Here is a 24,371-nt window from a genome sequence, read left to right as displayed (position 1 = left end):
TGGTTGAAATATGAATGGGAAAGCTCGTAATGCTCAATATGGTGTCTGTTTGCTTAGAAAGTTCCAATATTCAAGAAAAAGAGCTAATCAGCTTGCTGGTTACGCACGTGTGGAGAATAACTGCCCACTGATGTTGCAAAGATAGCCACCCAGTCAACAGACTTAAGGACTTTGGCTCTATTCACAAGATTTTTTGATATCCGTAAAAAAAAACACCCTGCTGGTCTGTTTTGGGTGGACACAGATGTGAATGGAAAGCTCGTTCAAACACGAAAGCTCACACGTGAAAACTGCGGCCAGTCATTGGTCTTTCTATAAAAACAAGCCAAAAAGAACTGTGTTTTAGTTAAACCAGTCACTCTCCTACTATATGTTTAAAGCTGGACATCACAGTGAGGTCACTACAATGATTAGTTTTTCCTCCACTTTCTTTACAATCGATGTGACTGACTGAACTCCTGCACCACACCATATCCTACTGGCTGACAAATGGCATACACCAGAGTTCGCTCTGTCAAAAATGCAGCTCTGGTAAACTTTTTAACAGACAACAGAGTGTAATTTTCAAGCCATGCCATGCGTTACCATCTGCTGTCACATCCCTGAAATGAATGGATTGAGGTGTGTGTTTTTTTACTGATACAAAAATGTCCTTGTGAACTCTTTTAAAGAGGTAAAACTACAAAAGATAACAATACGGGTCATGCAGTGTTTCTTACGTGTATATTAACCCTCTACTGCACGATGTTGCCTCCAGGCAACAAACCCATTTTCCTCACTTTACACTAACATTATACATATTTAACGACAATGACAAAAAAAAATAAAAAGCATGTATTTGGTCATACTATCTCTTGGTGGAAACTCAAACTTTTTTTAAACATTTTAACAAGTATCAGTTTGTTTTTTCATTATGAGAATTTGCAGAAGTATGTTTGTTGCCTTGAAGCAACATTGTAGGGCAGTAGAATGGATTCAGCCAGTCACAAGCCAGATCTCACCACTTCAGGGAACACAGCTTTATATCATTTCTTCCCATTGTCGCACAATGTTGCTTCGGGGTAACATACCCCAAAAGGACCCCTGCACACATTATTATTTAAAAATGTTTTTGAATTTAAAAATCATGTCAATTTTATGCAACAAAAGTGAATGAAATATTTTTTTAATCGCTCTCATAACGAGTGCAGTAGAGGGTTAATTGCCAGTGGGGCAGAAACAGAAAAAGGTTCATGCTTAGACACTTATTTAATCAGCATTTCCTCCATTTTGGAGGTTCACTGCTATCTGAAGGGCCACAACTTTAGAGGTCAACACAACAAAAGCCGCAGCACTCTTGGTAGAAGATGCAAATTTGTGTCTCTAAGTTCACCAAAGTTGAACATGACGCAAAAGGTAATTGTCCCAGAAGTCTACAGTCTGCAATGAAATGAATGTAATTTTGCTCGTTAAAATTCACTGGCAAACGCAAGTGTAACCGGGCCGACAAGCCTGTATGACTGCATCCAGATAACTGAACTCACATTGTGTGTGTGTGTGTGTGTGTGTGTGTGTGTGTGCGGATGTTATATGTGTGAGGAACTTGGAGAGACTCTGGCTCAGAGAGGGAGATACAGAGAGAGATACATGAATGAGTATTGTGTTTAATTGTACCAGGCACAGTGTGCGTGTATGCTTCCTGTTGTGCTCTGTGATTGGCTACAACCAGCAGCGGTAGCCACTGCTGGCCAATAGGACCCCAGGGAACCGTTTCCATGACAGGGCCCTTTGTGACCTCATAGCTACATACGCAGACTAGAACCACAGAACTCTGTCCGTGGCTCCCATTGGCCGAGAACTCCGAGCTGATACTGTCTACATTCCAAACAGGATGACGCCCTCGTGGGAGAGGAGCATCCTGCCACTCACACACATACACAAACTCACACTCACACTCAGATGTCACAATCCTCTGTGGTTCAGAAGTGAGTAAACACAGCATGCAAAATAAAAGCCTCGAGCATTCAGAAAGTCAACAGTGTAACTGTAATGTATATCACTCTGGTTTATGCTCCATCCTCAGATGTATTAAGCCTTTGGTACTGATATCAGTGATAAGGGAAAAATAAAGGTCAGCAGATATACACAAATACCAGACAAAACAGGCAGAGATATTGTAGGGTGGTGGAAGCAACTAATCACGGCAAGAGAAAAAACATCCTCAGACACTGGAGTCTTCCTTCTTAATGACTCTGCTCTACGCCCTGCTATTGTGTGCACGTTTATTTGAGGGGCATGTTTTTAACTGACCAAAACTGTGTTGAAACGGTCATTTTCAAACATTTTAGTTATAGTTGTGCATATTAAAGACTGATATCATATCGCTGTTGTCAGAGGAACTGACAACTTTACAGGAGAAGGAAAAAACATACTTTACTTTCAATGTCAATGGAACCAGACTTTTCTCCAAGTCATTCTGGCCCGTTTCTTTTGGTCCATTTATCATGAAATATGCACATAATATAAAGTGCAACAGGTATTTTCAGATTATGTCAAAAACTGAAAAACGACAAAAATGGAGATACAAGGTTTTCTTCCGACAGCAGCGATATTTTAAATTTGTTCTGACCAGGGCTCGGAGCTGGTTTGAGGGAAAAAACGAAGATTAGACAAGACCAAAGATTAGCGTTAGTTACAAAAACACAATCAAAAACATAACAAACCATAACAGAAACGTATCCGGGTACTCTGGCCAAAGGAAAAATTCATCCATCGCTACACATGTTGTAGACATGACTAGTTTCATCCTGCGGTAAAGATGCAGTAAAATGTGGTGCGAGATCTTCCAGCACAAAAGACCAGAGGACCTTCCGATGATGCATCTTGAAGGTGGGAGGAACTTCTGAAAAACTACAAGCACTCTGAGGCAGATACTTGAGAGTGTGTTGTTATTTTCTTTCCACAACCTGGCCAGAGAGCTCACATCACTGCTGAATACACTGAATATCACATTTGTAGTTAGTAGCTTCTATATCACAGCTGGGTGGTGGGGGGTGGGGGGGTTTCCTAATGCGTGCTGGGTATTGTAGTGAAAGAACATTGATGGACAAAAACACAAAAACGAAATGAAATCTTGAATTCTGTCAAACCGAAGGGGATGAGGGATACAATGCTGCACTGCAGTACATCACATGACAAAAATTCATGTTTCAACATTAAATGCTGGTTTCAGGCTGAAAAGCCCCTCTAATTGGAAATCTCTGCTACTCGTTAATAACATTGCGACTCATTCACGAATATCTTCCTAAGTTTTTCCTAATTTTGTTCTTGAGAAATGTCCTACGAAAAGTCTACGTCAGATTCATGACGTGTTCTTCACACCTTTGTGCTCTTGAGTGTGTGTAGATTCTGTTCTTACCTGAGAACAAATCCTAAACAAGAAAACATTGGATGTCAGGATCTTTGTGGAAACGGTGATGAATAAGGCCCATTATTTTTTTGTTCTATGTAGCATATTTATGCACAAATGTTTTAAAACTAAACAGAAAGACTATGCTCATTTTTAAAGTTCATCTCTGCTCCCACCACCTGCCCCCTTCCTCTGAAATGCTCTATTAGAGCTCCTGTGTCTTTACACACCCCCACTCCAGATGAGCCGAGTGTGCTCTGATTGGTCAGCTCACTCACTCTGTTCTGACTAGTCAGATGATTTCCACCTCTACATGTTCCACCCCTGTCTTGCAGTCTACAGACAGATCCTTCTCTTCTGAGTAGCTGTAAACACTGGTGTGGCTATTTTTCCAATGGCGTCAGTTCTGCTTTGTCTGTTTGAGCCAGAGTCTGATCCTTAAAGTCCAGTCAGCGTCTTCTCGACATGGCTACAAAACTGAACAACCTCTTCCCAGCCTCTAGTAGCTGCTATGCGCTGTGTGAGGCCGTGCCAAGCTTGCTGGTAGGTGTGCAATAAGGACCGTGTTATGAGATTGTGTCATCTTGTAACAAAGGAAAAGGGCTGGAATTCCAACGAGGAGTTTCAGGCAGCTGAGAAAAGTGGTTTCAGTGGGAGAGAGTTTCTCCCTCTGGTGTGAACTTTGAGCTTTGTGACTTTGCAGAACGTTTGTACGCACAAAAAGCTATAAAACACACAGAAGGAAAGGAAAAAAACGGGAAAAGCATAATATGTCCCCTTTAACATTACGTACGATTTTATACAAACTCTACTGACAATTATTATTGCATTTGGACTTATTTCTCATCATAACAATCAGGTAAATCAACTGTTAACCTCAGATAAATTACCTGCTATTAATATATTTAATATATAATAATATATTTATTATATATTTATTAATAATCATTGACTAATCGACTCATCGAAAAAATAATCGTCAGATTAGTCGACTACTAAAATAATCATTAGTTGCAGCCCTACTTATCAACTGCCATGTCTAACAGCTTTCAGAGTCCACTTTAATATAGCATACAGGACAGAATTAACTGGTTTTTCATTTTGTTCTAACCAGTTTAGGAAGATTATATTAGGGTTAGTTAAAATTAGCAAACCAACTGTGTTTTATTCCTTTTTTAAGCTGTTTCTGGCTACTACAGTCTATAACAGCAACAAACTAGCTCATACTGCAGCCATAGGGGGTCTGTACGTGTGTGTTTGTGTGTGTGTAGCACGTCTTGGCCTCATTCCATACAAAAATGGAACGTTATAGATCTCCAGTGCTTCATTTTTAAACCTCTGCATGTGGGGAAAGAGGTTTAAAGCACTTCAAACCCTGAAGAGGTTTAAAAGCATTCTTTTACAGGCAATCAGGCCCAATCCAACCCCGCTGTCAACAAAACACTCATCAATCTGCTCTTAGCCTACATCAGTCTATCAGTCTAGACACAATCAGTCCATCACCGAGCCTGGCAAGAGCTTACACACATTCTTCACCCGCGACTGTTGAACATCTCCATATTTTTAGCGCTTCGCCAACTCAAGCACCTTTTCAAACGGCAGTTCCGTTCCAAACACCACATGAGCAGAGGAGACCTCAGAACTGTCCAACAACTCCACACTGCTTACACACACTCCTCGCATGACAAGCGTGACATCATGACACTGTACGCCAGCACGCATCATATCCTCACTGGCCCCTTAAAATGAAATTGTAATCGGCTGATGTATTAAAGTATCAGTAAGAAGGCCAAACTGGACAGCAGCCACTAGACTGCAGCATAGAGGATACAGATCACGCCCAGCCAACGCAAACACCTTCTAATGAATGCAATATGAACCTAATTAAAGGATTGCTAAGCCTGGTTAATGTGCAGTTAGCGCACACACACACACACACAACATACACACAACACACACACAACATACACGTTATGTCTAGAACAGGCGTAACTTCTTGTCTCAGGTGGGCAAAGTGCAATGTTTGTGGAGAGCCAAGGGCCAAAAAGACAAAGCAACATACAGACAGGTAGAAATGCATTTTAGAAAATGTTGAACCACATTTCGTTACTAAAATGTAATTTAAAAGGAAAATAAAAGTTAAAAACACAGTGGGGTCCAAAAGTCTGAATCCACTAGCGAAAATTTCTAATTTAATACAAAGCTGTTCATTATGAATGATATTATCTACAATACTGAGTTAAAAGTGCTGCGTAGAATAAAAATGTTTGTTCTCTCATTGGATGAAGGGGCCGGGTTACAGTAACTTTCTGGTGGGCCAAATCAAACGTGCTTACAACTTTGGCCCAGGGACCACACTTTTGAGCAGCCCTAATGTCTGTTAAGTAAAACAGTTTATTAACAAACTTGCAATGTTAACCACTAAAAACCCCAGACTTATTTCATACAAAGGCTTATTAAAGCAAAAAGCCACGAGAGGCTGTGGGTTACTGCGATTTCATCACAGGGAAGGGTGTTCTATATATTAAAATACACAATGTTTTAGATAATTATTCATTATTAGGTCATTATTAATAATAATCGACATAAACAAGTATTCCGCCAAGAAATGTAGTTCCTTTACAGTACGGTATTGTTGCTAAGCAACCATTGACCGCTGAACGAGGAGAAGAACGTTCGGTCGCCAATCACTGTAAACTGCAGACGTTTCACGATTTTTTTAAACTCTCTTCATATGACAGTGAACATATGTAACATAGCAAATACTTTCAGTTTCTAAGTACCTTTTGGTCACAAAATTACCACAGAGAGTCTTCTGCCAGTCTGACGACGCCACTTTTCTCACGCTGGGGCTGAATCTTAAACGGCTTCCTGTTCCCTACATTGTGCACTACGTAGGAATTTAAATACTGACTTCAGAAGCCCAACAATGCAAAATAATCACTAGAAATGGTCATTTGGGATTCATCCACATTCATACTTCACAAGCAGTGCAATATTTGACAGCAGAAGCTAGAATTTCTAAACTTTCATTGTTAGCACACTACTTAGGGAGTACAGAGCCGTTTGGGACTCAGCCTGGGTTTGATGCTACTTCTGACTGAAACATGGACATTTGAAGCGTGTAAGACATTCAGGTGACATTCTTTAGACTTTTATATTGCCGTTTTTCAGCCCCTCAGTTTAAACAAAAAACGGGTTCAGCATTAGAGTAAAAGATTAATCCATTAACAGCAGAAGGGTTTTTTGTGCCGTGGCGCAGTGATACAGAGCTCAGTTGCTGTGAGGTGGTCATAGCCGTGGTATATCGTGGATTTTACAATGGCTTACAACACAGCCAATCAGATTTTAGGACTGGAACGATCCATTTTATAATTTTCAGTAACTACTGAGAATTTAATGCAAACTTGCTGAGCTGTTCTTAGGTTATAAAAGTGTGTAATAAAACTTTGGGCCTGCCAGTGGGACCTGGCCACATACAGGGTTAAACTTCAAACTCTACTTTTAAATAAGGTCTGTCATATTCGTTATCGATGGTAATCAAGTAATCTACCAATTATTTTGATGATTATAGTATTGAGTGTTTTAAAAAAGGCCAAACTTTAAAAATGGACCTAATGGAACAGCAACAAACCATGCAGTCTTTCAAAGAATCCACAACAATCTAAAAAGATTTCATAAAAAAAACAATATGTGACAAAAAATAATTAAAAATGGGTATCAGGCCCTGATTCTTACTGCAAGAGAGAGCAAAATATGCATGATCATTGTTAAGAAAGAAAATTTTAATTAACGTTTGTGGGTTTTTTTTGTGTGTGATAGCCCTAGCTTTGAGTCTCTCTCACAGCCTAAACTTAAACACACAGGTCAGTCCAACTCTTAAGTGAGTTAACTGGTGGTGGAGACTCCAATAACTAGTCGGTATGCAAGGAGGAGCAGCAAAACACATCTTTAATTAAACCTGCATGGTACTTGTAGTTAAAGGAGGCTCGTAATGTGAGGAGGACAGCCAGCCCTGTTTAATTGCGCTGTAAATCCTGCACACTCTGCTTTCTCACTTTCCAACAAACACACACACACACACACACACACACACACACACACACACACACACATCCTGCACATACTTCACCTAAACAAACAGGGTTCTTTTGTAGTCAGACACTTCACAAGTTCAGAGAACTCTAATAAGACACACACACACTCAAAGCCTCAAAGTGTGCCCCTTAGACAAGGGCTGATAGTGGCTAACGGTGTTGTTGGAAAACAAACACGTACCTCCAAAATGGTAACTTTACAGGAGAAGGAAAAAACATACTTTACTTTTAATGTAAGTCAATGGATCCAGATGTTTTTCCAAGTAATTTTGGGCCATTTCTTTTGGTCCATTCCTCATGAAATGTACACGTAATATAAAGTGCGACAGGTATTTTCAAATTATGTCAAAAACTGAAAAATGACAAAAATGGAGATAGAAGTTATTTTTCCGACAGCAGCGATATTTTAAATTTGTTCTGACGAAGGCCCTGAGCTGGTTTGAGGAAGAAAAACAAAGATTAGACAAGACCAAAGATTAGTGTTAGTTACAAAAACACAATCAAAACCATAACAGAAACGTATCAGGGTACTCTGGCTTTTTGGGGTCGTTTCTTTTGGTCCATTCTTCATGAAATTTACACACAATATAAAGCGCAACAGACATTTTCAAATTATGTAAAAAAACTAAAAAAAAACGACAAAAATGGAGATACAAGGTTTTCTTCCGACAGCAGCGATAAGAAGGTATAAGGAACATATTCAACTAGACCAGTCCTCTTCGTTGAGTAACCGTGGATAAATAACCATAAGGAAAATAACCGCAGTAAGTGGTTAAACCGGGTCAAGGGGATGGTTTGATGCACAGCTTGGGGGTATTTTTCCCCTCGTTTTACTTTGTTTTTTATTTACATAAAGGTTATTTTACATTCATCAATAATAATAACAATAATGATAATACCAACAACAGCAACAAAATAAAACAGTAAATTAATAAAAGCTACGCTTTTTCGTTCTGTCATTTTAAGACGCTGCCCAACACCGAGTTGACGCGTAATCTTTGTGAAATTATAATTATATATATAATATATAGACTATAATAAAGCCTAGTTCAGTTAACATTGTGACTCTAGTAAACTAGCATCTTTAATTTGGACACAACCGTAATTAATCTAGTAATAAGGAACATAATTGCGAATGTCAGATGAAATTTACCGTCCAAGGTCACTTAGCTTAGCCTGAAGCCTTTTCTGAAGTCGATAGGACTTTCACTTGTCCTAAACAAGTGGACGAACAATAACATCAAGCCCTGATATTGCTGTTAAAATAATATTCAGAACACCACATGCATGTTTGCCTTATACTTTTTTAAAATATCACAATATTGTGAACCATGATAAACGGTTAGGTAGTTATATTGACAACTTTCTTATATCAGCACATGCCTTGTATCCACAAGCACAGAGGCTCTGATAGGCTAATCCTGTTTTTTATTGGATGATTTAATCTGGGGACCTATATGTGGCCCACACTTCCTGACACATATGACTATAAAACTTACACGCTAGTTTTATATTATGTACTGAATAATTCATAGCAGGTACAGATTAATAAGTCTGAAAAAACTGCAATTAAAAAAAAAAATTGCTTTATTTTACTTTATTACATTTCTAAACTAGTCCACGCTGTATGCCACTTGATCAGAGTACAAGTTCTGAGTTTAAGCTTCTGATTCTCCAGACCACTCACCCCTGTTGGTGCCCCTGGCTCCCCATCCAGCTCCATCTCTGCCGGGGTCCTACCCTGCTGAGGCTGCTCACACACTGCCTCCTTACGGGGGGCCCGACCCCCCCTGGCCTGCATGGTTCAGCCCGACAGCCTGGTGTGTGTCAGTGATGCCGTGTGAGTGAAAATGAGCTAGAAAGCGCATAAACCCAGGCTCTGCCCAGCACTGCCTTCTGAGCACGAACTAACACCACAGCTACAGCCGGAGAAGATCTCTATCTCTCTCACACTTTCTCTCTTTCTGTTAAGCTCACTCGCCCATACTCTCAGAAGTTTGATATATGGAGTTCTCAGACTGTGTTTCTTTGACTCCAATCACAGCCCCTCCCTCTCTCTCTCTCTCTCTCTCTCTCTCTCTCAGCAGTGAGAGGTGACCACTCCTTCACACAGCTGTTCTTGTGCGAGGGAGTGTGTGTGAGTCAGGGGGATGCGAGGGAGTGTATGTGTGTGTGTGCGTGCGCTATTGTTGTCTAATCACAGCATATGGCTCTGTAGAGCATAGATCTAGACTTTGTTACCAGCACGTCACCGCAGTTCAGAGTTACAGCGGAGGGAGTTTTTATCTTCGAACACGCAAAGGTATCAGTGAGGACGCCAGACCTTTGGAAAATGAAGGTCACCTGGCAAAGAGAGACCAAAAGAGACAGAAAAACTATGGAAAGTCCCTTTTCACTTTCTACAGTTAAATTCAGTACATAAACAATTCTGCCAAAAGCATCACACAAGAGCTATGAGCTAATCATATTACATCACATTAGTCAAAATGAGAAGTAAGGGTGGGGAATATGACGATATGTTATCGTTATCACAATAAATTGCAACAAAATAAGCTTTTCTGGGCATACTGTGGGTTCAGAGTCCTTAAACTATGATGAACTGTAAGTTTTATTAAAAGAAATTTAGACTAAGCTTATTAGGAGTGAATCGACAGACAAATTTAATGATACGATACATATTGCTCATTTTTGAATAATGAGATGATACATTTTTGATACAGATTTAAAAAAGAATGCTAACAAAACTTTTCCATTAACTTCCACAAAAAAAAAACACTGACTGTTGAAGAGATAACTGACATAAGTCATTTTCTTAGAAAACATAAGATAAATAAAAAATAATACAAACATCACAGCTCATAATAAGTGCATTATAAGCGCCTATAAGTGCATTATCATAACTCCTAATAATAAAAGTAAACAAAAAACGCATACTATGATGCTACGATTAAAATTCAAAATCAGATTTCAGTCAGCGGGTGCTTTTTTTTAATGTTGCTCAATCACTCCCAGCAAATTTCAGAATCTATAACCGAATACAGGTGGACTGCACAACCGAATAGAGGTGGACTTTACAACCAGTTAGCTATTAGAAGCTCTAAGCATCCCTGTTCAAGTTATTTGGGAGTTTGTTTGATCACTGTGTGAATAACCTACATCTAGAGCTGGGCGATATGGCCAAAAATGTTATCACGATAAACAAAATTCATATCGTTCGATATCAATACATACCACGATAAATGTCAAATCATTATTTCTTTCACATTTGAAGGCTGATTTTGCTCCTGGGTGGTTAATTGTGGTTTTAAAGTATCATTTATGGTCAGATCATGACAAACACTCGGCAAACAGTGGAACGTTTCACAAATCTGTCATGGGAGAGTGGGAGAAAGTTTCTGAGCTGTTTTTATCAGCTGGAAAAGCACAGCTGCAATTTTTCTAATAGTCATGATTTAAGAAAGAAAACAGATTATTTTTAGCTGTCTGGTGACGAGCGCTCGGCTACCCCGTTACAAATACTAAACAAGTGGCCAACAACAGTGCTAAACGTTTCTCAACAACGTCAACTCGGTTCGGTAGGTCACTGCTGTCACTCCTACCACATCCATGTCGAGCAGATCACAGTATTCAGACACCAGCTAGCGCCGACTGGGTTTCTCTATGCTGTCGTAGTAGTTTACGCAGGTGAACTGCAGTATATCTGACGCTCGCTGTGTAAAAGCATTATCTGCAGTGTGAATCTCTCACATCAGTCACAGAGTCCTCCTTTTAGGTAGGTTTAAACTGAAAGCGGTGATTTTGTGTCGTGTTTGATCTCCAGTATCATCAATTCACCGTGTTGTGCTGGAGCGCTGCTTCAATTAGCCAGCAGCTAAAAACAGCTAGCCTGGAAAGATAGCGCTCTTCCGCTCTCCAATGCCTCACAGCTTCCTCAGTTTACTTTCGTTTAAATCAGGGCTGTAATTTACATGAACCCACTTCTTTCTTTCACTTTCGTTGCTCGAGAATGCACTAATACTAAAATATGACGGTTTGGCGCTGTAACACGGCGCTGCAGACGTGATTTAACGTTGCTAAAGCTGTTAGGATGTTAGTAAAGAGGTGAGTTCGCTGTAGGACAGTACAGTTACACCACTGACCTTGTCACTCAGACTCGGTCACAGGAGAACAGATCGCCGGTCGCTCCACTCAAACAGGGAATGTATAACTCTGCGTTTCAGCCGTTGCTAAAGTATATTTGGCGACCCTTTTTTTACTCGTGGCCTCCTCCCTCTCTAATCAAGTCGAAAAACTCTGAAGTGCGCCCTCTCCTGGCGACAGCAGAGTAGTGTCGCTTTCCTTGCAGTAGAAAACGCCATCAGGGCTTCGCTAAAACATGGAAATGTGAGAACTGTGTATTATATCGAACATTTATCAAACCTGTCTTATCGCTCTATCGAGGAAAGGTTATATCGCGATACTTATCGTTATCGTTTTATCGCCCAGCCCTACCTACATCATAGGCAAAAATGAGACTTTTTATGTGATATTGCCAGTAACACTATATAACATCAGAATAAACACAAATGAAAACTGAACAAAAATATTTTAGTGAAGCTACAGTTGGAATAAAACAGGTTTGATTTTTTGCTGCACTCCAGCCAGCGCATGGATTTGTTCAATTCTATCATTAATTAAGCAACGAACTGATTAGACAAACTTAGTACTGGATGGTGACCGTAAACACTGGGCTTCCTCAGTGAGATATTTGGAAACGGTTAAGCTAACAAACTGACGGATATCAAATCACAATGTACTGTTTACTGACCGGTTAAACAGCTTTACATTCAATATTCCCAGAAGACAGAGGCTCCCAACACTTTGCAACTTGTGGCCCACACAGCTGAACACAAAAGCACAAAAGCAAAAGTGATCCACAAGATTAAACCAATTCAATAGTCAAAAGTTTCTTGACTAAACTAATGAGATGGCTGACATTGAGTGCCTTTACATGAACGGATTTCCGATCATTCAAATGGTCATGTAAACACCATACTCCAATCTAGAAATCTGATCAAGATATCTGATAAAGAGAGCTGGATTTTAGCTCAGTAATCTGATTTCTCAGTGCATGAGAACTCTTACTCTGATTTCTTTCGGATTTCTCAGTCTGTGCATGTGTGGAACAGACCACGGTACCAGAAATAAGCGAGCAACCAACTACTAACTACGTTCTCTACGAAATGAAGGATTTAAAAATTCTTTATCTTTTAGATGATGTATGTTCATATTTCAGGTAAAGTGGGTCGATGTTTTTAAAAAAAAAAGCTGCGGCATAAAGTTTGAGTTTTACATTACGTTTACGTCACGTCTTCTTCTGTGAGTTTATGGGCCAGTTGCGAGTCAGAAATTCGATTACTGTCTGACTCATGTAGACCTGGAGTTTCCCCATTATCTGATTACTCAAGTGCATGTAAACATGTTGATCGGATTACTGACAAAATCTGATTTTCTGCAGTTATGTGATTATTAAGTCCATGTAAACATAGTGTTTGGCAGCTACCAAGTATTGGATATCAGGCTCAAATCGCTAGGCTCTGATACATACACATTATCTTTAGTCTCCGAGTGAGTAATTTATCCAGCCTCTAAGATTTTTTGATGAAATGTCTGAACGTACAACACAGAACTGTAGCTGCTTGTTTTCAGCTCCCACGTACCCAAGGCCTAGCGCTAGGTTCTCCCTGCTGTTCTCACTTCGATTTGGTTTATGCTTGGTTTTCGAAATTCGAGATACAGTGGCTGCTTCACTTGTAGATGGGTTCACTAGTACTACAGGTTACAACCAACTGGCCTAAGATTTTTGCACAGTACTGTATATCCGCCTATTTAGTCTACAGCAGTGCACCCCTAACCATTCACTTTCAAGTTGTAAGGTGTGTTCCAGCCTGGACTGCTTTTTGAATGAGCCACAATACACAGCAGCCAATTATCAAATGTGATAAGGCGGATCTCAGTGGAAAAAAATCAAATACAAGAAAAATAAACGTGAGCCCTCTGAAATATTTTGGTATTAGATTTTACTGCCCACCCCAAACGGAACGCGAATTTGAGATTACTTCTCAGATGTCTCACTCTGTTGGCATTTCAGCTGTCTTAGCGCTTTCTTTTACTTTGACATCTTAAAAACTATTCATATAATATAAACTAGGTTTTCTTTTCAGACGGATTACGCAGCATGATGATGCACATACACTCACAGACAGACATTAATGCATACACACACACTTATCTGCTCCTATTCAGCACTGTGGCATATTCCTAAAGGTCACTCGACAGTCAGACGCTTCATCCATTACCCCTCCCTTCGTCTCTCAGACAGAGGAAGAGGAAGCAGGAGAGGGGATGATATTTAGCGTCTGGAACCTCCATTTCTGAGCAACAAAACACAGAGAGATAAAGACACAATAGCCAAACACGGCCTCTGGTCAAGACTGCAATCAACAACTTGCACCACTATGCATTTCTCTGAATAAACTGGAGTTTGGACATGAGTTTGTGTATGAAAGCATTGGCTGTTCATACGAACCATATGACCAACAATTGATGAAGCCAGTATGAGCCAGATGTCGATCCACGTAAACATGCAGGCACTGCGGCCCACTCCACCCTGAGCTTGTACAGAGTTAGCTCTGATGAGTTGCATAATTGGGCTGATGTAATGATCAGGGAGGCTCCTGACAGGCCTCTTTGGCACAGAGCCAGGGTGGGGTCCACAGACCCGAGCAAAAACATTTAGGTCCCCCTCCTCATCCCACACGCCCAGCCCACATCGGGAGCTTCATGGCTGGGCCTGAATCAAAGCCAGCTCCCCTTAGAGCTCCAGAACACAGCTGGCAGCCAGAGAGCACGTCTTTCAGAACAATATGACGTCTTCGGAGACAGCAGCTACAGGGAGGAGCCCAGTTAATGTATGATATAGAAGACCACTCTTACACTATCATAAAGATTAGAACGTGTGCTGGAGTTTGAAATCAACTATTATGGTGAAGCAGCTTTCTGTTTTTATTAGGGCCTGACCGATACATTGGTTGGCTGATGATATTGGCTGATGTTAAGGGTAGAGATGGTCAGGCTTTTTGAGAAAAAAATCTAATGTTAAGGTATGAGTTCCGATATTAATATGAGCTTCTATTCATCGTTCTTGATTCTCATATGCTCCACTAGAGGGAAGTAAAGAGTCTGCATCTTGTATTTTGGTCAGGGTTTCTTTTCTGTTTTTCATCTGTTGAATCAAAGAAGGAATCATTGGAAGACTACTGCAGCCGGCTAAAGGTTGCTGCACACCCAGTCTCGCAAGCCAAACTTCCAAAGTGTCTGATACTTTTCACCACTTAACTTGGACATGAACCGCCTACCTTGTTAGGAAGATGCCATTTGACTTAAACAACCAATCACAGCCTGCTGTTTTGGCACGGCATGTGGGTGAAGGCGACTGTGAAAAAATGGCACGGATATACGCTGATCTGAAAGGCTTGTTGTGTCCAGCACAGGCAGCTTTCCACTACTGCTGACAAAAATGTAGCTGGAAAAACAAAACTAGTTTGCTGCCTGAATGATAAAAAACGCAGTACAGAAGTGTGTACACACAGACGCTTGGTAGCCAATCAGAACACAACTGACAAAATCCTGAGAGTTATGGCCAGCAGAACCAGAGAGTCTGGGGCTGAAACTACTGCACACCAAATGAGAAGTGCTGTGCTGCGCCAACAGATGATCTGAGGTACAAAGCGCAGCTATAGCACATAGGAAGCAGCACAGAAAAGTGCCGTTAAACATCAAGATCAAGGTCATTTTACACTCAACTCACAGATTGAACAGAACAGCTTATCACATTTGGTATCAGCAGCTCTTCAAAAAAGGTTTGGGTTTAAATACAATGTAACATTTGTCTGTTTATCTTTACTATGAAATTTAGTGAATGATCTATCACTACTATTTACTTTAAAATTTTAAGCTCTCCACTACAGATTTGTGTTCTTGGTCTGCGTTTGATATAGCACACTGGTGTAATATAGTCTCTGGTGGTGTCCGGTTAACAGTAGCCTGTAGCATATTTTTTAAAAAAAATGTCTTACAGATTTAGATGTCAAATTCATTCATCCCTAATCTGAAAAAGTGATAAAGCACAGATAATTATAGGCCTATTTAACATTCTAACAATCAGACACCACTGATATGAAGAGGTTTATTTCTTAACACTTGATGATTTTTTCCTTATATGCCTGCACAATGAGTGGAGGCTCACAATCTGCTCCAGGCTATTACAGTAATATGGACAGAGCCTGTAAATTTGAACATAAACACACAAAACTCAATGCTGAAAATCATAAAAACAAGTACATCCAAACCGAATCTGTCTAAACCTGGTAAAAACTTTTCTGCTAGGATAGCTGATGACAAATTTAAAAAATAAGTTAACCCCTTTAATGGTCAGGGCCCAACGGCTGGCCCAAAGTTTTAGTACACACTTCTATAACCTAAGAACAACGTAGCCAGTTTGGATAGTTGCTCAATCATAAGCCCCAGTATGGAATAAGCCTGAGATTTTACAGGTCAAATGAACTAAACTGGTAAGAATTCTGTGGAACTCCGTCTCAGGCATGGCAATATTTATATTATTTAGCACTGTGAGTTTCTGTCATTCAGAAATGTTAAAAAAATGTAAACACTGACCGCAATATTTGACAACTAACAGTAGACAACTAACAATCTTACTGGCTGAAACCACTGAAGATTACTAAATGATAGTGGCATAAAAAAGCTTGGGAGCTATTAGTCAAGCTCCATTTTTTAAGTGAAAGTAAGTTCACACATCCTCTACAGAGATTTCTGCACATTTGAATGCACGGTTAATGTTTATGTGCTGAATTTAACACATTGGGAGGGGAAAACATGAAATATGACCTTTGCAAAAGTTTTATGTTTTATTTTTTCCAATATCTTAAATTTGCCATAATTAAGCTCCCCATAGAGGATGTTCAATCCCTTTTTTCACTTAGAGATTCTCTACAAAACATGTAATTTGACAAAATTTTGCATATGACTTTATATCCATTAACAACATTTTTGCTCCATTCTCAACACTTAATCTAATTTTAGCCTTTATCTCAACCCAAAACCTAAACCTAACCTTACTCAGCCCTTAACCTAACCTTACTGAGAATCAACGTTTCATTAGATAGTTATTATTAGTGTTGTTGTTGTTGTTTATTATGTTTATTCCATTGCTATTATTATACATTGTTGCATAAGTAAAGAAAAGAGGCCTTAGCATCATTGATTAGCTGATGTAGTTTCCTACGTTATGGAAAAGCAAATGGTCTGCGCTCTGGGCCTCACTCAAAAATTGATCTCTTTCTCAGAGCTTAGAGGTCACTGAGGTAATGCTGTGTGCATGGAGATGCTCTTAATCTGCTTTTGTCATTACACAGTCTTTCACCCTCCCTCTGTCTCTCTCTCTCTCCATCATTCTCCCACAATCTGACCTGAGGTAGCACAAACACTGACCAGTAAATGCTTAGATGCACGTTGCATGTATCAAGAAATCCCTGAATAAACACTGAAAAGTACATTCTGTTGATGCATTTGATGATGATGGTAGCACACAGTAGTTGTAGGTTTATTAAATAGTGTTAACATCTGAGTAAAGAATCAGTTTTCAATAATGCAACAGTACAATAGTATTTCAGTGATATAAACACTATGGAGAAAGCCCCAGATGATCATGCTTGACAAGTGCTGCATAATTTAGAAGCTGCTGCTGAGCTTGCGCTAATAGCTCAAACATACACACTTGCAGACAGTTAGCACTGACCTGCTGTCTGTACACTACGCATTTTGTACATGTTGTCCACCCACATGCACATACTGAAGACCACATAGCCATAAGAAATGTGGCCTCTCAGCAGGCTGCTACTTTAAGACACAGGATGCTGAGTAATACTTTAACAGGACCAACATCAGCAGCAATTTTTAGTGCCTCATCCACTTTATATGCTGTATACTGTAAACATTCCTGCTCTGCCAGCACATAAACGTATACACATGGAAAAAAGCGCCGCACTGATTTTACTTGATTCAAATTTGACTTGATTGCTTATAATTTTCCATATGAATAAAATATATATCTATCTTTCAGGATATTTAATTCAGTCCATTTTAACTTTGGTGTGCTATATAGTAATCATTTGGAAATTCCGTACAAAAAAAAAAAAGCCCTTTATTTCAGTACAAACGTATCGCTGCTGTATTTCCATTTTTGTCGCTTTTCAGTTTTTGGCATAATTTGAAAATGTCTGTTGCCCTTTATATTGTGTGTAAATTTCATGATGAATGGACCAAAAGAAACGACCCAAAATGACTTGGTAAAATGTCTGGTTCCATTGACTTACATTAAAGGTAAAGTATGTTTTTTCCATCTCCTGTAAAGTTACCATTTTGGAGACATTTTGGGGTCTGACCGATACTATCAGTGGGCCGATAATATCAGCTGATATTGACAAGGTTTTATCAGTATTAGCTAAAAGTCTGCCAAAATTCAGTGACCTTTTTGGGGACTCACAATCTCCCAATGCTATTGTCACGCATCCCTCTGGCTCTGATACTCCCACGAACTCCATCTCCCAGAACCCTCTGGGGGGATCACATGACCGATGATGCATCTCAGCGCTCCAGTCATCGATCATGTTCACCCGAATACTAATCTTGTACACCTGTTTCTTCTAGTTATGTGTCTAGTTAGATTTAGTACACAGCCCGGGCCTTTAGACTAGAAAGGAGGTATTGCTTCTTTGTTCCCGTTTTTGTCTGCTTTGGTTTTTTTGACTTTGTCTGCTTGTCTCTGTCCCTTTTGGTTGCCTGGTTTGTTATGATTTTTCTTTTTTGCCTTTGGATCCTTCTGGATTTGACCTCTTCCTGTTTCACAACCATGAGCTTAACAATAAAGCCTCACTCTTTGTTTTTACCGCAAGCGTCTGATTCGTCTGGTTATGCCTTTGGAAAACCCAATCTAAACCTAACCTTTAACATAAGAATAGCATGATAGAAGACACGGATAATAAAGTGAACTAATAAAAAAAATAAGAGGTAATGGTCACACTTTATTTAGATGGTCCCCTATAGATTATCCACAGATACTTATATGATTAACAAACTTTCTAGTGATAGTTGATTATCAACAACATTAAGGTTAAGATTAGGTTTTGCCTTGAGGTTAAGGCTAGGGTTAGGTTTAGGTTTAGTGTTAGGTGCAGATTTAACAGAATCTTTCACAGCAACTTCAAGGTCAGTTGCATTTAATAGGTATTTAGTTGAAAGTTAGTTCTGAGCATCTGCAAAGCATCTACTGTGGACCATCCAAAAAAGTGTTACTGAGGTGATTAACAGGAAACAAAACTGCAGAGAACTCTGGGTAGCTCCACCCCCAGTGCTACAATATTTAAGTCATTTAAGGCTGTGAATTTAAATGATATATAAGAAATGTGACCACTGAGAACTGACAATCATATCTGTGGGTAAAGCAACGGTAAACTACAACTGTGGATTTGGAATACAACTAAAACAAGTATGGTAGTATAAAATAACAATTATAATTAAAATGTGAGTATAAAATTATATTAGCCAATATTATTGGTTACTGTAAGTCCTCTAACCACAAAACTTTCATATCAGTCTTAGTTTAAGCATACTTGATTCAAGTGTGTCCATCATTTCCACACAAATACAACAACTTTTTGATTTAATTATGTTGATGGACTATATTTATTTTGGAAATCATGTATCAAGTAAATGTAAAGCCTGTTTTTAGTGCAAACAAATACATAAACACATATAAATATAAAATTGCACTGATGTATTGGTTGGCTAATAATATTAGACAATACTGAGAACCCCTAATTTTATCAGTATCGGCGAAAATACGGCCAATAACCTAACCTTAATTAACAATAATATGAAGGAACACACTAATGATGAAGATAACTAATAAAAAATAAGAAAAATAAGAGGTAATTTATAGAAAATGGAAGCGCAAATAATTACAGGCAACTCCTCCCTCAGTGCTACGATATTTAGATAATTAAAGCAAAGAATTTCTGCAATTTATTTCGATTAGAGAAATGTGACCACTGAGAACTGACAATCATATCTGTCAGTAAAGCCATGTTAAACAACTACAATAGCATTGCAGTATAAAATTAAGACTAAAATATAAATCTAAAATTATAACAGCCAATATGACCAGTTATCAGAATTTTAGTGCTCTAAAACTGTTATTTGCCACAAAACTATCATAACAACCAGAACACACCTGATTAAATGTGTACATAATTTCCACATTAATAAAATACATTACATCTACAACTTTCAGATATAACTACGTTGATGTAATATTTTTTGTTGATGTCAAAATTATGTATTCATTTGAAACTAAAGCAAATTCAATGCATCACTTTTTCCAGTGCTCACACACACGCATTACCAGTGCTGCTGGCGGCATCGGTGCCAGCGATTCTCTGCGGCTTTCAGCGCGTGGATCTTCTGCTAGCTCTGCTGCCTCCAGCTCTGGCTTACATACATAGGCACAGTTCCTGTCCAGCAAAGTCCGCAAGCCCTTCCATAAGACCACACTTGCCGCGCAACCCATTGCCCGTGCACACAAATGCATACACAGAGTTGTTTGAGCTCCTTTAAGCAGAAAGCAGTCTGACACTATAATAGTTCTTCTGGCAGTGCTACTTCAGCCCTAGACAGGTCTTTGCTGGAGTTCCTCCAGGAGCTTCCTTAAGCTTCTGTTCCAAGTCTCCTGGCAGCTGCAGAGACTGTCCAGCTTTTAGAGATTCTGCCCCAGCAAAATATCCTCCATCCTGGAGCACAGCTGAAAAAATCAGGAGCGAACCATCCATGAGGAGAGGGTCTTCAAAAAGGGATCGGTCCTTTAGCTTCTTGCCATTTTACACCACAAAACAAAGCAAATTTCAGTCAGTGACAGCTGCCTAGAGGAGTGTATATTAGCCTGAGATAGTTCTGGTCCAAGCACTAGTCTAGTTATGGTCCAGTGTCAGTGTGGTCTTCCAGATGAGAGAGATCACGCATGGTCCAGTCAGGGATGAGAGAGAGGGAAGGATGGGGAAAAAGAAGAGGAGAGAGCGATGAGCTGCTTCCACAGTCGATGCTGGGCGTCTACTCCTCGGCTGCTCTCTCTCTCCGTCTGTCTCTCTCTCTTTCTCTCTATTCCGTCCATCTCTCTTGCACTCCTCGTAACACTGCACTCTTGTGCTCCCTGACCTACATCTCACAGCAGAGAAGCATCAACCGAGCAAAGTACGTTCACAAAACTGCAGACACGTCTGACGTGGGATGGTGCGGCCGAGCTGATGAATTTAGACACGAGCAATCGAGCAGAACAATAAAAAAGTGAGCATTCATGGAAGCCACAAATGATCAGGAGCGAAACGTTGTTGCACACACACACAGAAAGCACCACTACATGCCCCCGTGTATTAATATTTTAGTATGAACTGACACGTTCACCTACTTCAGACTGGATGATTCAGAAAATCAGGGATGACATGATGTCAGGATCCAGTGGAAAGGCTGTGTGGGTGTAAGTCAGAGTGTATGTGTGTGTGTATTTCATCTGCACTACACACACTACTATATCATTCACTACTCTGGTCTTTTACAGTCAGTGTGTGTAGCTCTAAGGCTTCTACGGGATGCGGTGGTAATATACAGTAGCTGTGAGTGCATCACTGGCAGTTCGTAAAGCCTGTTATTTAATTTTGAATATAAAAGCAGCACTGTGATCTTTTCCCCAGAAAATCTTTCCATTAAAAAGGTTTCTTCCTCAGAGGCCCAGAACAGGCCTAAGAACTATTCAATGATCAGCACTGCGCAAAAGTCAGGCTATTATAAATGAAAAACAAAACTATTACTTTGTTTACATGTTGCTTGACCTCTTTACTTGCATTTCACTGTTTTGGTTGCAGGTCAATGAGGCAAATATTTAAAATACAAAAAAAAAGAAGTATAGCGAAGTTAACCCTTGCGTGGTGTTGGGGTTCGTGGGACCCATTTTCAATGTTTACCAAAAGAAAAAAATAACTTGATTTATTATTATTTCAAATTCAGATTTCTTGGTTTTTACTCATTTTCTGTGAAGAACATATAAAACAACCCATTTTCAGTGTTTTCACACTGTTCCGCAAAGATAGATGACTTCATACTTTTCTGCGGGGAATAAAAGTGTGGAGGTGCTGTATCCTTCACTCTGTTCTCCTCCTACATGGCCTGCTGTTAGTGTGTGTGTGTGTGTTTGTATATGTGTGTGTATGTGTGTGTGTGTGTATGTGTGTGTGTGTGAGGGTGGACAACATGGACAGGCTGCTGACTGGCTACAGCTGCTGGTATTTTTACATAAATTGTTATGGCTGTATTGATTTAAAAAAACAATAATGTGGTGGGTCCACCAAAAACATGAACACCACACAACGTTCAAAGTACTGCCCAGTAGAAAGCAATAAAGCTGCGTCTTCACTACTTTTCCACATTTCGGATTTACGCAAATCCTCACACATCTTTTTCAGTAAGGAGGTCAAGTGATGTGAATATAACAGAGGCTTTTCATTTTGGCACATATTCTACAAGCCACTATGGAAAAGTAATGTCATGTGTGCACTGCAGTTCATGTTTTTCCTCTGTAGTGACTGCTTTTCAATTTGGAACTAATTCCTTTCCACAGTTTTCTGAAGACTTGCTTTCAGTATTTTAAAGAAATCTGCAGGGCTATTTTTCCACACCTCCAAAATTCAGTCTAAGAAGTTGGTTGAATTTTCTGCTTCTCACAATCCAAGCAAGCCCAAACTCATTCAGTGATGGTCAGTCTGTTGCTCAAAAACAACAGTAGCTTCTTTGTTAAATTTACAAATCTTTTTTGTCTATTTTCCTTTCTCAGTAACAGCTTCCTAACATCTACAGTCCCGTGCAGATCTGGGAGTTCACTAACAAAGTAACATGGTAAACTGAGAATGTTGGTGCTGTTGTCCCACAGCTCTAACGCACTCACTCAGGTTTGTTGACTGTGGAGCAGGGAGGCACTGACATCTCAAGAAGCCCTCATGTCTTTGTTACCTTCTTGCTCTCCGTTTTCAGTAAGGCTGTAATAGCTAGGCCTTGCTCTCTGTTAACGCTGTATATTAGTCTCAGTCACCCCCAACAGAACTAACTGTCTATGTGTTTCTTTGCCAAGCTGATCAAGCATCAGTCCTGTGTGGTCACCCACTTTCTGGACTAGTGTGACCACCACAGAGCAGGTACGAGTGGATCAGACACAGCAGCGCTGCTGGAGCTTTTAAGCACTGTGTCCACTCACTGGATATTTTTGGTTGGTGGACTATTCTCAGTCCAGCAGTGACACTGAGGTGTTTAAAAACTCCAGCAGTACTGCTGTGTCTGATACACTCAGACCAGCACAACACACACTAACACGTCACCACCACATCAGTGTTACTGCAATGCTGAGAATGATCCACCACCCATATAGTACCTGCTCTGTGAGGGTCCATGGGGGTCCTGACCACTGAAGAACAGGGTGAAAGGGGGCTAACAAAGTATGCAGAGAAACAGATGGACTACAGTCTGTAACTGTAGAACTACAAAGTGCTCCTATATAGTAAGTGGAGCTGATAAAATGGACAATGAGCGTAGAAACAAGGAGGTGGTCATAATGTTATGCCTGATCGGTGTATAGTTAGTGTGTAAGGCCTGTAAAGGCAGAGCTGACAGTATTGTATATAAACGTAGTGGCATTTAATTCACTGTTCAAAGGATGTAATTCACACACACACACACACTTTCTGGAAGCCTATCCCAGCAGTCATTGAGGCGGAAGGCAGGATGGATGCAATTCAGTGTATGTAAATAAACAGTGAATTAGAACTCTTCATATAATTACCACAATAATGTGGTAAAGCAGTGTCCAGTAAGCAGTGTAGGGCATTTCCCATCGGACTGACCACTAAATGCATTAGTCTAACAAACACAAACTAACAGCTTTCATTACTGTCAGCTTTTGATACTGGCACATTACTTCAATTTTAAACCCTCTCCCCGTCCCTCTCTCACACACACACGCCTAGAGTACATGTCATTTTACATTCAGAGAGATCAAAACAATCTGCTCTTCAGTTCGTGCTTTATAGTGCCCAGTGATTATATCTTGGGGATAAACTTTGATATGAAAATATTATACTTAGTGGCTTCAGTGGCTTCAAAGCGCATGAGTAATTTACAACAATCCAACTTTTTACTGGAAACAACAATAAAGGCAACATGAGACTAAAAAATTAAACAACAGAGTTATTCAGAGTCATTCAGAGCCTATGGTTAGATAAGAACTATATTAATAAACCCTACATTCCACAAATTAACAAGAACAGAACACATACAGTAGATACAGGAGGCTATATTTAGACTCCAGGCGGTAATACACAAATCTGATTTGGTCAGCTCCAGATGCTCATGGCTACACTTACACAGGAAGATGAAAGGTTCATATCAGATCTGCTTTCAGTCTTTAACGGATTTGTGGGTTTGGACACTCCATACAGCAGCGACTGGTATCTGAACTGGAATGGAAAAGATCTACAGAATGTTTCACAAAGCTGGATTCCTTAGCTAACTAGACAACTTCAGCTTTATCTTGAACATCAAGAGCGTCTAAGATGGCACAATGATTTCACAATGGACATAACTTCAATCTCATTCTTGTCTGGTCTGTAAAGAGCTGTTTATCATAAGAGATGGCACCGACGTGATATCAGGTATTGGTATTGGGTCGATACTCA

The 24,371-nt window shown here is 39.8% G+C and overlaps 1 protein-coding gene across 9 annotated transcripts in view; it reads right to left on the bottom strand.

Moving 5' to 3' along the window:
- The window catches only part of dock9b (dedicator of cytokinesis 9b), a 136,238-nt gene that overhangs the window by 85,444 nt on the left and 26,423 nt on the right, over positions 1-24,371 (bottom strand). For 5 of the 9 annotated variants that reach the window (XM_036569879.1, XM_036569872.1, XM_036569874.1 and 2 more), the window contains exon 1: positions 20,006-20,170. The exons of 3 other annotated variants lie outside the window; for them this stretch is intronic. In XM_036569879.1, the coding sequence (XP_036425772.1) occupies positions 20,006-20,170 (165 nt within the window). Of the gene's footprint in view, positions 1-9,172; positions 9,546-20,005; positions 20,171-24,371 lie in introns of those variants that run through there. One more of the 9 variants, XM_036569876.1, reaches the window with a different exon arrangement.

Source organism: Colossoma macropomum, unplaced genomic scaffold (assembly GCF_904425465.1).
Source record: "Colossoma macropomum unplaced genomic scaffold, Colossoma_macropomum, whole genome shotgun sequence".
Lineage (NCBI taxonomy): Eukaryota > Metazoa > Chordata > Actinopteri > Characiformes > Serrasalmidae > Colossoma > Colossoma macropomum.
Note: the sequence above shows the minus strand (reverse complement) of the source record. Positions and strands in the feature narration are given on the sequence as shown.